The 14,890-nt window shown below is 50.7% G+C and overlaps 5 protein-coding genes across 5 annotated transcripts; 3 read left to right on the plus strand and 2 right to left on the minus strand.

Moving 5' to 3' along the window:
* Positions 1 to 1,006: 1,006 nt before the first annotated feature.
* On the plus strand, positions 1,007 to 1,987 carry CONPUDRAFT_152797 (uncharacterized protein; the record flags this gene model as incomplete). The annotated part of the gene is made up of 4 exons (XM_007769567.1): positions 1,007 to 1,154; positions 1,224 to 1,505; positions 1,568 to 1,783; positions 1,836 to 1,987. The coding sequence occupies 4 exons, from the start codon at positions 1,007 to 1,009 to the stop codon at positions 1,985 to 1,987; spliced, it is 798 nt and encodes a 265-aa protein (XP_007767757.1).
* A 2,441-nt stretch (positions 1,988 to 4,428) lies between these two features.
* On the plus strand, positions 4,429 to 5,371 carry CONPUDRAFT_164624 (uncharacterized protein). Its single transcript, XM_007769568.1, has 4 exons — positions 4,429 to 4,452; positions 4,511 to 4,749; positions 4,804 to 5,036; positions 5,090 to 5,371. The coding sequence occupies exons 2-4, from the start codon at positions 4,530 to 4,532 to the stop codon at positions 5,237 to 5,239; spliced, it is 603 nt and encodes a 200-aa protein (XP_007767758.1). The 5' UTR covers positions 4,429 to 4,452; positions 4,511 to 4,529; the 3' UTR covers positions 5,240 to 5,371.
* A 689-nt stretch (positions 5,372 to 6,060) lies between these two features.
* On the minus strand, positions 6,061 to 8,672 carry CONPUDRAFT_72267 (uncharacterized protein; the record flags this gene model as incomplete). The annotated part of the gene is made up of 10 exons (XM_007769292.1): positions 6,061 to 6,875; positions 6,932 to 7,018; positions 7,079 to 7,108; positions 7,164 to 7,187; positions 7,243 to 7,410; positions 7,461 to 7,558; positions 7,610 to 7,756; positions 7,819 to 8,195; positions 8,255 to 8,551; positions 8,604 to 8,672. The coding sequence occupies 10 exons, from the start codon at positions 8,670 to 8,672 to the stop codon at positions 6,061 to 6,063; spliced, it is 2,112 nt and encodes a 703-aa protein (XP_007767482.1).
* A 1,343-nt stretch (positions 8,673 to 10,015) lies between these two features.
* Positions 10,016 to 10,672, plus strand: CONPUDRAFT_164625 (luminal binding protein; the record flags this gene model as incomplete). The annotated part of the gene is made up of 2 exons (XM_007769569.1): positions 10,016 to 10,071; positions 10,146 to 10,672. The coding sequence occupies 2 exons, from the start codon at positions 10,016 to 10,018 to the stop codon at positions 10,564 to 10,566; spliced, it is 477 nt and encodes a 158-aa protein (XP_007767759.1). The 3' UTR covers positions 10,567 to 10,672.
* A 1,793-nt stretch (positions 10,673 to 12,465) lies between these two features.
* Positions 12,466 to 13,668, minus strand: CONPUDRAFT_72269 (uncharacterized protein; the record flags this gene model as incomplete). The annotated part of the gene is made up of 6 exons (XM_007769293.1): positions 12,466 to 12,592; positions 12,644 to 12,782; positions 12,829 to 12,936; positions 13,001 to 13,282; positions 13,342 to 13,530; positions 13,590 to 13,668. 6 exons carry the CDS (start codon positions 13,666 to 13,668, stop codon positions 12,466 to 12,468), a joined length of 924 nt encoding a protein of 307 aa, XP_007767483.1.
* Positions 13,669 to 14,890: the final 1,222 nt, after the last annotated feature.

Genomic DNA, 14,890 nt, shown 5'->3' on the forward strand with positions numbered 1-14,890 from the left:
CGGGTGCAAGGAGAACTTAAAGTGTTAACTTGAAACAGACAGAGAAAGCCACAATTCGAACGCTAACGACAAAAGCATACGGCGTATGTCAACAGACCTTATAAGGTCTCTGAAATCGGGACACGGCCTCCATCTGCACAACAACAAAGCTCACGTTCTCATTACAATGGTAAAGGACGAGACGAGAAAACTCAAGTTCTGAGAATACAGTACATGACAACTTGAATATTTGTGACTGACCGGCCCAACGCGGACTCGCCAGTGCCCTCTTCTCACCCCTTCCAAGACACAATTACGATCAGAAGAGGGTACTGTGTACAGCAAGTGTACTGGGTCTTCGGGAAGTATCCGAACGCTTATGGCACGGATGGAGCCGCCTCACAGCGTTCAGTTATTCACAGCGGGAATAGCCCGATAAGTTCTCGGGACTTGTGGTGGAAATATTGAAGACGCACTTTAACTTTGTTTTGCAGGAAAAGCGAGACTTATTTGGTACTTAGTAGCGGGGAGATATTCTGATTAAATTATCTTTTATGACCAAATTGGCCGTGTCAAGTGTAAATCGCCAAACGTTGTTCAACATGCGTCCCTGGTAAGTTCCAAAATAAGTCTCGCTGTTCTGGCGAAATTCCATTAAACTGCATCTACAATATTAAATTCTGAGAACTTATTGGGCTACTCCCCCTGTGTATTTCTCGAGGTCCCAGTACAGCGCTGATCGACTCTGAGATCTGAACACTGACCAGCGATGGTTCTGTGGGAGGCTCTAGCGCAAACACATTCTGCCTATGGTCCTGCAAGCGCTCGGCAACTTGAACGGTCTAAGTTGATCATCACGCATTCGCGTTGATCATCTAGGGTACTTATCACGCGGTGCGGTGCACATCAGGTACATGCCGTATAAAAGGCCCAATACCACCATAGACGTGAATGGGTTACCATCAATACCCCCGCCCTCCCTTACTAATATTGCCACAGCACTTAAGAAGACCACCTGCTTACATATATGGCGTTGCCGCTACCGATAATAGATGACCGCGATGCGCAGATCAGCTGGAGCGAACACTGGTGGCAGGCCGGGGTTTCACCAGAATACGACGGCACATCGACTGGGTCCAACCGCACCGGAGACACCGTAACCTTCACATTCACAGGTGCGCACCGACACCATCCACCGCGCTCGTAAGCTCACCCGGGCGCCTTTTATTGTCGTGGGGTGGCAGGCACCTGGGTATCCGTTTATGGCATGGTAGGACGCAACAGCTACGCCGGGCTCCCGACGTCGTCCTACGCTATCGACGGCGGGAGGCCGACCGTGTTTGAGCCGCTTGCCATGGAGGACAGTGTGTATCGGTATCAGATGTTCTCGTCTGACATACTGGATGACGGAGTGCATACGCTGATCATCAACAATATCACCACGGACTGCACGGTTCCCGGGACAAATGGCACGATTTGCTTGATATGGCTGGACTTTATAGAGTACATGCCATCGTCAACCGAGCGTATGGCTGTATTCTTCTCTGCATTGGCTTATTTTTCTGAAACTCCAAACCGACTGAAACAGTGCTGTCAAATCAGTCGTCTCCTTCAAGCCCAACTTCGTCTCCCTCTCCAACTACACTTCATTCCACTTTTACATCATCGTCGAACCACACGTCCGCAAGAACAATAGCAGGCAGCGCCATAGGCGGCTTTGTAGCGCTATCTCTACTGGCCGCGTCAGCCCTCCTTATCCGCTACTACCGCATGAAAATACGCATGAAACAAGACATGATAGACTGTGAGAACGTCCTTTTATATCTGCAAGCGCCCTTCTCACACCATCAACACAGCGCTGATTACAGCACGTCCGTATCAGCAAATTATCCAGGAACCCCAGGTAAGGAGTGAGTATTCCTGGATGAGGGACAACGAGCCCCGTGTGACAACTGAGGAGCCTCGGGTGAGCGCGAGCGCGCCTCCGCCGTATGGGGAGGGGATGTAAAGAGGCGTGATGGCTATCGCAGTTATGGACTGATGTCTTCGGCCTTCAACATCGAATACCCGGGCGTGAGTACTGTAGATACCGGAGGCGCTTTCATATCACGCCCAAGACACGGAAATGGTGCATGTTTCTGAGAATTGGGCCTGGAGGATACTGGAGTTCTGAGGAGCAAGTGCATTGTAGGTCTGAAATACCAATACCGAACAGCCGGTAATGATTGATTATGAAAGGAAATGCTCATGACTGGGACTCTCACCGCTTTAGATGTTGATCTAGACGGTCTCCTTGATCTGATAGCTAGTAAGAAAAACGGATTTAGGTGTTTTGGGTTTGGGTATCTCAGTGTTGGAAACCAGCAAAGCGGTTTGAAAGTTGAGTAAGCGAATATTTGGCTAGCATTTTGAATGTCAAGTTGTCTCTGGAAGAAGAGTGTGTTATTTCACACGTTCTCAACAGCCACAAGCACCCATTTAAGGCGGCTGCAAGAGACGAGAAGAAATGGGAAACCTGGTTCGGCAAGGGCCGAGCCAAGTTGGCTGTGCTGAAAGCCTGGGAACGAAGAAACAGACACCGTGCGAATTGCGCTGGCCTCGCGTTCTTTGACGTCGACGCTCTTGTCTCCCCACTTTTCCAGCGAACAATGACCCTTCCTCGCAGCTGTCCCCGCATGCGCGTTCTCCCCTTACATTTGAACCCCGCGTCGAAGTTACGAACATGTCAATATGGCATCTGGTCCCAGTCGTTTTCGAGTGCTAGAAATTCCACTTTGCCCCTAGTGATAATTGGTACACGCGCTACAGCCTCGCAACCCTTATGTACGTAAAACACACAATCAGCTTACCCAGACAGAGGACGAGAAAGTGCTGCACTCCTAGTTAGCAAAGGCTATGCTCAAATGTATACTGTATTGCACAGCAGGGTCTAAGCGCTCCGAACAACTTCGAGAATCTTCTGTGTGGTAGCGCTGACACCGCTCGTCATTTTGGATGGATATACGGAAGCTTCTTTCCCTTCAGCACCGTCTATTGTGTGGTAACGAAACAACACACGCGACGGGCTACGATACGGTCCATGCCACACAGCTTCCACGCAGGCGCTTGAACCAGGGACGCGTTGGATCAATGCTGCAAGTTGGAGCTCCGGCGACGGTGCAAAAGCTTTGTGGCCTGAATTGGTAGGTCGTCTTACGTTGTTTGACAAATCACAATAGACGTGGTACGCGACCTTTTGTGCTTGCTTCTACTATATAAGCGAGACGTTCCGCGTCCTTTGGTCTTAGACTTGCCATCGTTCAGCGCTCGGCCCCCGCCCTCCTCATTCACAAATTTCTCGTGCGAAAACACCCGACGCTTACGATGACTGAGAAAGCCAATTCAGCGCAGGACAGTACCCCTCGTGAAACCACTCAAAGACGTAGCGTAGTTGGCTGGATCTGGCACCGGGTCAGCTCAGTCTTTGGTTCTCGACGCGAAGAGACCACCGGGCCCACCGAGGACGCCAATTCGCCTCCCTCTTCGCTGACCGATTCTCGACTTCAAAGCCAAGGTCATACCAGCACGGCATCAGGAAAAACCTGGACTCGGATTTTGCCAGGAAATATCGGAAATACTGTGATTTCCAGCATTTTGTAAGAAGTTCTGTTGTTTCTCGAACAGGTGACGGCGAACGTGACCAGGCTATAGAGCCATTCCGTTGCAGCAATCACCTACAGCTGTAGGTCAGTGAGTGTTGCATTAACCACTACAGCAGGTATGTGTTGCAACGTTTGCTAGCGCTGATGGATCTGTAGGAGATGTTGCAACGGTCCGGGTGGTTAATCAACTTCGGGCTTCAAACGTTGCAACGCACGCGTACGGGCGATCAAACTTCGGGCTTCAAACGTTGCAACGCACGGGCGATCAAACTTCGGGCGTCAAACATTGCAACGCACGGGCGATCAAACTTCTATCAAACGTTGCAACAGGTGAATACTTAGAGCCCTGTTGCAACGCTGACGCTCTGTAGCCAATCTGTAGCCACTGGCATTGAGTTGCCCGGCGCCCAATAAACGCTTCCCGCGGTGAACCATCACTCTATGTTGTTGCAACGCCGGATCTGATGGAGGCGACTTCTCATTGGCTCAGGCTGGTCGTCGATGTTGCAACGCAAATTTCGATACCGTTGGGCGGCGTGATCTAAATTGGTACGTTTCTCGGGATGTATGATATAAAGCGAGTGTGATCCATATCTGTCCACGGCACCCTCCATTAACGAACACTTCTCCGATCGTGCGGGGGTCGACGCCGCCGCCGCCCGGAAGCAGACCAAGGACATACGATTTACAGTGCGTTCTCTTTTTTCCCGGCGCCTTGCCCTCCAAGCAACTGATCCTCATCGGTGCAGCTGCGACGCGTGTACTTGTTACAATATCTGCGGGCGTCCGCGCACCAACCAGTGTCAGTCGCTAGTTTAGGTCCGGGACCAGGGTACGTAATGTCTTGTTGCAACACCGTTTTTCTGGAAACTCTAACAAGGTTTGTTTAGCTCATGTTCTGGAACGTTTATGGAGTGCTTAAGCGTTGAGTGTTGCTCGTTATCGCCGTCTTCCCCTTCCGTCCGAATTGCGGCGCCGCTTCTAGGGCTATTATCCTCCCATCTGTTCCTCCCTCTCGTCCTTATATTCCGACTCTTCGTTGCGCTGGTGCCTCTTTCTGTCTCCTTTGGCTGTCACCCTCTGCGTATTTGCTCCCTACGTCTGTATCGTGGCCTTCGTATCATGTCCAGTATGTTGATCTTGTTTGCTTTGACGAGGTTCCCTTACTAAACGCTATCACCAGGAGTGTTCCAGAGCTGGACCACAGAAGAGCAGGACGACTTCTTGAAAGTATGGTGGCACAAGTACACGATCGCCAAGAGGACCTCGATCGCCGCAGAGTGCAGGTTCTGGTGGGACGTTACGACGGCTTGGATTCGCACCTGGCCCGACCACTACACGTTACTTTCCCGCAGTGCTGTGGGTAGCATTTGGATCCCGAGGTTCAATCATCGCCGTGTTTGTGTTTTGACCTATGTGAGTTTTCTTGTCGCGACTTCGAATTAATATATTGCTCACTACATGACTAGCACCTATATGACTGGTTCCATGCGTACGAAAGAGCGGTAGAAGAGGGTTTAGAGGCCGGTACTGCCTCGCCAAAATCAATCCCTTCAACGCCGTCACCATTCTCGACACCCTCGACGTCCTCAATGCAATTTTCGCCATCGTCGCCCTGAGCACTGCACTCAACGTTTGCAGTGCTGTCACCCTCGTTGTCTTCCGGATAGTAGCGTTGCAGTAGTATATTGACCGTATGTACATTGGGTAAACTGCTTAGCTTTCCGTTCTACTTGACTAGTCACCGTTATTCATCAGCACTTTTGTTTTTGGCGATAGTACCTAATAATAAATACTATTCCCAAAGGCCGGGTTTCACCTAAAAGACAGCCGCTTGCCCTCGGTGGAGTCAAACAATATGGACGACAAATTGCATGACTTTGCTCGGCGATACCACATGTCGGAGACACAGAGGTGGAATGTGAAGCCCTTGCGTTGGGAGGATGCGATGCACATGAATGATGAAAGCGGCAGGCGGATGCTCTCTGTAATGTACATGCGTCAGTCAGTCAGTCAGATGCGTGTCATGGTGTCTGAGCCCTCTCGAGATCCATGAAACCACTTTGTTACCTACGCTAACCTTGCTCCCAAAAGCTCGCGCGAGTACGCGCGCATGTGTGATAAACAAATTTGGACCAATTAAATTGCCAGGTGAAACACCGCGGGTGCATCAAAACCTCATATGCGGCTGAGGGAAAAGCTACCGGATGAGAATTTACATGAAAAGACATTATGACACTGATAAGCTATAATTCTCGGAATTTACTTGAACGAGACAGAAGAGTAAGACAAAGTGAGATGGACTGGGAAACTGAGTGCAATGGGGATCTACTGTATGAAGGGAAATGATCTTACACTGTAGACAGAAGGTAAGAAAGTCGCGCTGCAAAGGTATGATATACTGTACTAACCTAGACAACTTGTTATTCTCTTAGACCCTTCAGGGCTGTATGTTCTCCTTTCCAGGAGCCCGGAGACAAAGACCTCCGATCGCATTGTCGGCGGCCTTAGGGTTGAACTTGATATGTGCTCGGTTTGACGCGCGCCTCGCACCATCAACATTACCAACCTGCATGAGTGGGCGCGGAGGCGTGGAGCGGGGCAATTCCAAGGAGGGAGCAGAGGCATGGCCCGTAGAGGGCTGAGGAGATGGGGAGTGCGAGGATGACGGCACTCGGACCTGAGAAGGCCACGGCGTGTGGAGCAAAACGTGAGACGGTGACGGCAGCTGATCATCAGCCCAAGGCGGTGACAGCGCTTGAGCTGCGTATACGTCGGGCGTTGTCTGAGGTGACGGCGCCAACCGTGCTACCCCAGTAAAGACTGGGGTATGAGACAGCGACAGAACCAGAGGAGGTCCAGGATCCTGAGGAAGGAAGGAAGACTGCGGCGTCGACGGCTGAAGTATACCCGGAAAGTTGAGATCCGGGGAGACATTAGGCTGGGAAGATGGTAGTAACTGCGAAGGTTGAGCGGCGGAGAAATCGATGGGTATGTTCATGTCGAGTTGGCCGCTCCCCTGGAACAAGGCCTCAGATAGCTCCGCGTGATCATACTGAGGGAACTGGTTCTCCATAGATCCAAAGTGTGAGAGCGCCTGCTGCACCTGGGGATCATCGAGCCAGGAGTAGTCGTTGGTGGTATCGAAGAAAGCGGGGTCGAAGTACGCAGGTGCCGTGTATGAGTCAACACCACCATCGGACATATTGCCAGGGGACAAGCCATGCCCATCGGTTTGATCTATGATGGCGATACCTGTAAATGCGAAGTGAGCTACTGACACTGCAAACACCAATATGGCGGTCACTTACCCGCGTTGGTGGAGTCTTCGCCATAAGGCGCGACAAGAGTATGTGCGTTACTATCATTTCCGTGGGCTAATATGTCGCATGTTGCATCTACAAAGGAAGCTGATGACGTCAATGACAAAAGACGTGCATCGTTAAGCTCTGCATTACCTTGGAGGCCCAGTTCCTCCGTTGTTGTGGCTAAAAAGAAGACATCATTAGTTACTACTACCGAATGTTGCAACCCATATCGCACCGTCTTGACCAGTTGAGGTAGTGGCTACATCATGACGTCAGAGAAGGCACCAGGCACGTATGAACGTTGCAACACTTACTAGCCTCCAGTGCACACGAATCGATAGGTTGCATAACTACGTCTCCGGCCTTGTCTTCATTCAACGATAACAATTGAGCAGTGGTGGCTTCTTTGTCGCTGTCATCCCGCTTCTCGACGATGTTCTGACCTCCCTTTCCTCGCAGAACAATCTCAACCGGCCTTCCAGCTAGGCAGCAACGTGAAAAAAGGCAGACCCTAGATGCGTTAAGGACTCACGAGCCTTAGCAAAGGCAGCAAACTCCTCGGTGCAGCGCTTCCAGCTCTGCGAGACCTGACCAAAGTCAAGGCCAGCTTGGTCCAGCCCGACGTGAATGCTATGGTTGACAGTGAGCTACAACCACTTGCACGACGATGTATTGACTTACCATCCACTACACATCTGTCCTGAAAGCGGATCTCTGCCGACGATCATTGTCGCAAAACGAAAGCCGTCGGTCGATTTTCCGCCAACGGTTTGGCTGGAAACATACTCGTGTATTTCAGCCAAAGACGGCATAACCGTCATCGTGTTACTGTTAAAATTTCAATGTCAGTATATAGCTAGTAAATCACAAGACAGTAAATCAAAACTTACGCTCTAGCAGCAAGCGCGTTCAGCTTGGGGTCGCTGGCTGGCGAGGGACCGGCGAGGACAACCTTCTGCTGATCCTTCTTTCCCTCGATCTCATCGCGAACTGACTGGGGGCCGTCACGAAGCTTGCGCTGTGCAACGGAACGGACCGCGTCCAAGACCTGGCCACCCGTTGGCGTCCCCTTGATAGCGTTGAGAATGAGTGTTACCTCGGGTCCAACCTCTTTGTCGTAATAGAGCTTGCAGAACCATTCCCAGTCCTTGTTGCACCGACTATTCGAACCCATCATCCTGTCCAACATAGTGGCCGACCTCCCACTGATAGACCGAGTACAGGTAATGCTGTTCCTGAAGGCCCATCGCATGGCCGCGTTTGTTTTCTAACACGCAAACAGTGTTCGTCAATGCTATGAGTAAGGGAGGGAGACGATGAACGTACCACGTTACGAAACTGGATCCCTCTCTCGACAACGTCCCGTTGGAACTGCGTAAGCTCAGCGTCTTTGGATAGGTTGGGGAAGAGGGCTTTGAGCTCGGGCCACCTGAAATACCATGTGGACTGGAAATCAGGCCAAAACAACGCAAAGTTCTTTTTCTCGGAATACTCCCCGTACGTAGGGAGCTGTGAGACCATGAACTCTCGCTGTTCCAAAGTCCAGATGCCCCATTCGCCTTCCGTGTCGTCCATGTCGAGCTTGGCATTGACGTGGGCACACCGAACATAGCTCTCAACGTTCTTGAAGATCGTGAGTGTTGTAGAAAAAAGAAATAACGCGCTATTTGCTCACCCGGGAGAACTTTTTGGACTTTGTACGAGGCGCTGGTGGTGCTTTTGGGTTCTGCGGAGCCTTCGGCATGATGATGAGGGGAGTATAACGAAGTAGGCGTGGAGAGTAAGGACGCGGGGATGAGATGAAGTTAATTCCTGCAGCCGCTGGAGCGAAAACATTGGCTTTTTAAACGATTCAAGTTGTGAGCTCCGAGAAACTATCTGGACGGGGTTATGGCTTATCACGAGGATGAGTTCCATTGCTAGCTACCTGCGGGTATCGTCAAGGATATCAGCATCACTGAGGGCGGGTTCCAGTGCTGCGTAGACGCGTTCAGAGCGTCTGCTGGTCGGTCTTAGATGGTGACCCTGCACGAGTGTGCGAGATTAGACCTTCTCCTAGAAGGACCTGTGATCAGCCCCATCCGACGCGTAGATTGAGGACCCGAGAAAGCACACTGTAATATAAGTAATAAGATGGTGGCGGAGAGCGAATGAGGACAGAGTGAGTAGAACTCAACGGTATTTGGGAGGTGAAGGGGGTGTACAAGGAAGCGTGCGAAGAATAGGATGTTGAACATCTCACCGGATAAGCAAGTTAACTCTCCAGTCCGAGTCATGGTTAGTTGCGGCTAGTCGGGCCGAGTCGAGGGCTTCAACCAGACGCCTTTGCTTTAATTAAGTTTGCCACCACGTTGCGTTTGAATGTCACACTATACATACGAGTACTAGTAGACCACCTCCCACATCATGTCAACTATCATCAACTGCTAGCTAATAAATCACTCTTTCTCGTTGAATACCTAGTGTGCTCGCATAATTCGATTAAGGTCAACTACACCGGGTAAGTGGTGTCTCGACTAAACCCTCTGTTGGAGTCTCTCAGACTCTAGCTCTTTGGCAAAGTACTCTGTGCGAATACTAAGTCCGTCGTCCTCAACAGCGCTATTAGATGATACGGTAAGCATTTCAACTGTACCGTCTGGTCGAAGTTTTCACTGCGTTGCTCTCTACAAACCTCAGGCTAGCCTTCACTTGCAATCCTGCAATCGCACGTTCACAACGCCAAACGCAGCGAGAACGTGATAATTGTGTACACTCGCAGCACGCAGTCTACGCACCTCTTCCAGGACTTCATTATGCCCCTCTACCTAATCTGCCATGATTACTTTCACTCGATCTGCTCATAAATGGCACCTTGCACGTGTTCGTGGTGCGCAAATCCACTATGATCCATCATCTAAAGAGACAGATCCCTTTCCCCTTCCCAGGACGGCTCTGACGAACCCATGGTGTAAGTACTTGGTGCTGGGGATGTTACCCCGCATTGCGGGTTTGTGCAGCGCAATCACTTTGGTGAGAACAGGCTTGTAGTGAACTTCAATTACCTGTCAACTAAGTATACTTTACCTGTGCTCATTGACCCGGATCATGTGGGCTGATTTCTTCAAATTCCGCAGTGGTCTACGTATGCTCAACTTGAAGTCGTAGGCGTACAGTTTCTCAGCGAACATCACTTTCAAATCACCACGCTCCTTCCACTGACATGGGCTCCCTTTAGTGGCAAGTCTGAGTCGATCACCATCACCAACGAGAAGGGTCGTCTCTCCAAGGAAGACGTTGAGCGCATGGTCCGCGAGGCTGAGGAGTTCGCCTCCGAGGATGAGTCCAACCGCCGCCGCAATGAGGCCCTCAACTCGCTCTCGTCGTTCGTCTATGGCCTCAAGTCCCAACTCGCTGACCAGTCCGGGCTTGGTGGCAAGCTCGAGGATGACAACAAGAAGGCGCTCCTCGACGCGATCAAGGACACAACTGATTGGATAGACGAGTACGGCCAGATGGCCAGCACTGAGGATCTCGAGGAGAAGCTCAGCGAGGTCCAGAGCATCGTCTCGCCCATCACGAGCAAGCTCTACGCTGGCGGCGAGTCCTCCTCGGGCAACGCTGACGACGACGACTATTACGGTCATGACGAGCTGTAGAGAGTTTATTTTGATGGGCATGATACGTGCAAACTACACTGTACTGTTTGGGCACGCTTAAAATAGAGCTAGCTATATAGTCAATCAGAAATTTCTTTAAATCTCTGGCATTGCCTGGTCTTGGATGGATGTGAACAGCCAGTGTGTAATGATCCGCCTAGGTGACAGTCATTTAACTTTGGCAGAATTCAGTCACAACTGGTAATGTATTCTTCTTCGTCATATGTGCATGCTGAAGACATATATATGTTGCATGACACTTTACTTAGATGTCTGAAACGTAAGTACCTAATCTGATCTTCAAGTTTCGTTGGATAGTCTATGTCTACAGATGTATATGAATCCTGAAATATTCGTGTCACTGAGCTCGAGCACAATGACTCGGATAATAAGACATATGTCACGGTGGTAACTCTTGCATTTTCTCGAAGGCGGCATCATGCATAGCATCAATGCAACACGTACTACTACTGTTATCGTATATTACAAGCTATGTGACTGACTGTTACTTGATCAAAGTACGGCAAGTACTTGCGATGTGATACCAAGTTGCATGTCCCAATCCTATTGAGACTACGCATATCGTCTGCATAACCAAGCGTAGCCTGGAAAGCCGGTCCAAAAAAGATCATCGTTAGAATTTGTGAGGTGTGATACATCGTCTGATGCATTGTAACTGTAACTAGAGCCTTGATTTGTCAGTCTGTACTAGTACTGTACGTAGTCTATGATATTAAGCATCGAGCTCAATAAGCGTCAAGCAGAGTGTTAGAGATCAAGGAATCATAGAATAATCTAAGGTTACCGTCTTATTTGATTACCCCAAGTGCTTTGATCCCTCTTTCCGTCCAGGCATCCCGCCTTCGTTTGACTTGAAAGAGTCGGAACGTATATGACAAGTGGCTCCTCTTTGGCAAAGAGAGCGTCGAGTTTAGATTAGGGTTGTACCATCCGGGTGGCAGCAGTGACAGTGCGCGGCGATGTATATGCAAGCTCCTGCTAAACATTCTTGGCCGAGCTGGGATTCCGGGAGATTGGGGAGTCGAGGTAAACAGTCCGCAAGGCGTCTTGATGTTCACCACTGGGTTGACGATCTCCTTCAATCGCAGCACACCGAGCGTGACACTCATGGACGAGTCGACACATCGGTATTACAGAACGTGTTGAGGGTCATCTGTATAATCGGTTCTCCTATAGACTGCGCGGCGAGGGCGTTGCACATGTCACCCAGGTGAACTAAAGACTAGTTGAACTTCGTCTCGATTGTACTCAGCACATATGTGTTCGGGTGGAACTAGGCTCGAAAACGGGGCAGAAAGCGAGCGTCGCGCGGACATGCATGTGGAACGTCAGCAACGCATCAAGCTGTGCCTCGCGCCGGAGCTCGTCCTTACGATTGATCACCACCCAAGTCACCGCCAGGCGTGAAGCAAGGTCCGCGATATAAGTCGGATCCAGGTCGCTCGCCTTGTGCTTGTTGATGTGAAGATCTGCGATGCATTTTAGAGGACGCGGCTGAGGTTGATAGGGAGGCAATGAGGCCGTGAGGTTGTTGCTCTCTGGGAAGGCGAACACATGAAGAAGACACAGAATAATCATGTGCGAGTGGGCTAGATGTTCACGTCGGCGGAACACAGCTGAGTGCGTGGTAGTGAGTGTGCCGCACTGTAGCACCCTCCGTGAATTCGAACAATGTTCGGAGACAACAGACTCAATATTCAGAGTGGGGATTGTGTCTTTACAAATCATAAATACCGTGTATATATTGAATAACATGTAGCAAAGGACAAGAGGCATATATAAATATGAAACCAGCAACGAACGGTATAGTCTCAATACTTGAGAAACAATCGTACCCAAGACAGTAAACGCCAAGGGCAAACAACAAAGGAAACAGCGTTAATGTAAGACTTGGAGCCGGCCCTCCTTGACCGCGCTCTTGATAGAATCCACAGCCGTGGCCCAATCATCCACGCGGAAGTGGATGTTGCCCTTAATACGAGTAACGTACTCTGATGCCCTTCCCCTACGTAGACTTTTGTCAGTAAAGATCTTACATTAAGCGTAGGAGCCTTACCAGTCGCAGAAAATCCCAGCGCGAGTTCCTTTGATCACGACATGATAAGGTTCTGGTGTACCAACGTTTGGCACCCAGAACACTGCACCGTGATAGACAGCTTGGTGATGGCCCACCATAGACGGGCCCTCGACTGATGCTGGCTCGTAGTTAGTATTGAGTATTGATGATCACCGCACACTTACCATGAAGGAACGTCGGTGGAGCAGCCCGAGCATAGCTCAGCAGAACAGGCTGAGCTGGCGGAATAGCTGAGTGCGACGAGCTACTCGTGGCAAGAGCAGGTGGAGTGTCTGAAATCAAAGGTATCCATACTGTGAGCGAGGCTTTTGTAACGGCAAGGGCGTATATGCTTACCAGGTCTGAGATAAATTGCACGCTCAGCGCGCGTGCGGCTAGGCGCAGGGGTATAAGGGATGTCCTGCCAGTTAACCGCCTCCGCGTCAGGTCTAGCAGAAGAAGGTGACATGGGGCTATGAACATGAGGGATCACCCGGGCAGCTGAGAGAGGTGGAGAAACCGGGGCGGAACGTGGCATGGTTCGGGCTGGGGCCGTGAAGACGGGGGACAAAGATAAGGATGAGGTAGTCGAGATGGAGATGCAGGAAACGCCCTCATCAACGTCCTCGTCCGGGTATCCTGTAATATAGGTGAATCTATTAGAATCAGCAGAGGGGTGGAAATCGCAGATTGCGTACCTTCTATACCATCGTGCGCGCTAGCATCAGGCAACAGGGACGGAGAAACAGCGGTAGTGAACGATGACAAAGCCTTGTCATCGTCACTTGGGAGGCGACCGCTGTCCGGCGGTATTCCGAGAAGTAGGTGGCCAAGTTGATATTGCTCCGATTCCGTGATTCGGAGCAACTGCAACATCTGGAGGGCATCTCAACAGGAAGGGAAACGTCAGGTTATCATAGCCTCTACAGAAGGTGGCAGGAGTTACCTTCGATCCGGCTCCTAGTTGCAGCAGCATCTGGAGAGCCAGGTGTTGCGGAGACGTTGGGCTGCGAAGGGAGATGCATCAACAGGCGATGGGGGATAGGGAGAGGGAGGTCTGGTTGAGACAAGGCAGAAACTCACCTGTATTTATGTCTAAGGAGAATAGAGCGTTGCAACGCCCAAATGACCGGTACATACCTAGCGCATCAGCCATGGGCTGTTGCAACACCTGCAGGAGGAGTGTTGCACACGGTCCTGGGAAATTTGGCCGTTGCAACGCGTTTTGCTCTAAAGTTCCCAAATAGGAATGTCCCCTATGTGCGTCAACGTACGCGTGTCTTGACCGAAACCCTTCGTAACTAAGTTATGCTAGTGCTTTGAAGCTTCCGCTCGTATACAGGGCAATGCACTGACTACAGCCGCACCCCGCGCAGGTCTAGTGACTCCAATATCGCTGTCTAATGGAAGTCAGGGCTTGGAAAATGCGCCTGAGCTCTCTATCGCCCACTCTCTGTCTCTCTGCTGCTGTCTGGCTGCCGCCCTCTCTCTGACACCCTTTCTCTGACATCCTCCCTATGGCATCTTCTATCTGCCGCCCTTCCCGTACTGTTTAATAAAAGTTCAGCGGTCAACATCTTCATTTCGCCCCTCCGCGCGCTGCCATGTTACTTCTGGCAAAGCGAGTTTTCTCGATATTTGTGTCCGGTGCAGCACGGAGAAGTATATGCCTCGGTACATCTCAAGTAGCTCCCACCTCCACTCTGACTGACCAGTATGAGCACAGAAACTACCTACAATCAAACGATCCAAAGCGTCTTCATTTCCTTGAGAGATCGCTCCCTGATTCCATCGCATTACTTCAAGACGCACTACATGTGCTGGTCTGGTCGTGTCTTAGATCCATCAAAGAGACTCAGTGACTACGGATTGGGACCATGCTGTACTCTGCAGTTACGATGTCGTGTTGCGGGAGCTGGACAAGGTACCATAATCTATCAGACACAATTTGTGCTATCATATTGACTAAGGTATTTTAGATGATCAAACGGATGCGACGATTGCCAACTCATCGCTACTACAGATGTTCTCGCGGAGACGTCGGAATCAAGTCAGCAGAATGCAACCCACACGACAATTGGTTCCAGATCCAAGCTCGTCCTCGCGTCCAACTTTGGTACCGTCGCTCACTGCTGTTGGGCGGGGATCTGCCGGACTCAGCCTTAGCAAGGACACGCTTCGCCTTCATCTCGCCGCTCCTAATCTGCCGACCCCTACGCAGGAAGGCATACCTCAGGCATCTATTCT

The sequence above is a fragment of the Coniophora puteana genome (genome assembly GCF_000271625.1).
Source record: "Coniophora puteana RWD-64-598 SS2 unplaced genomic scaffold CONPUscaffold_5, whole genome shotgun sequence".
Lineage (NCBI taxonomy): Eukaryota > Fungi > Basidiomycota > Agaricomycetes > Boletales > Coniophoraceae > Coniophora > Coniophora puteana.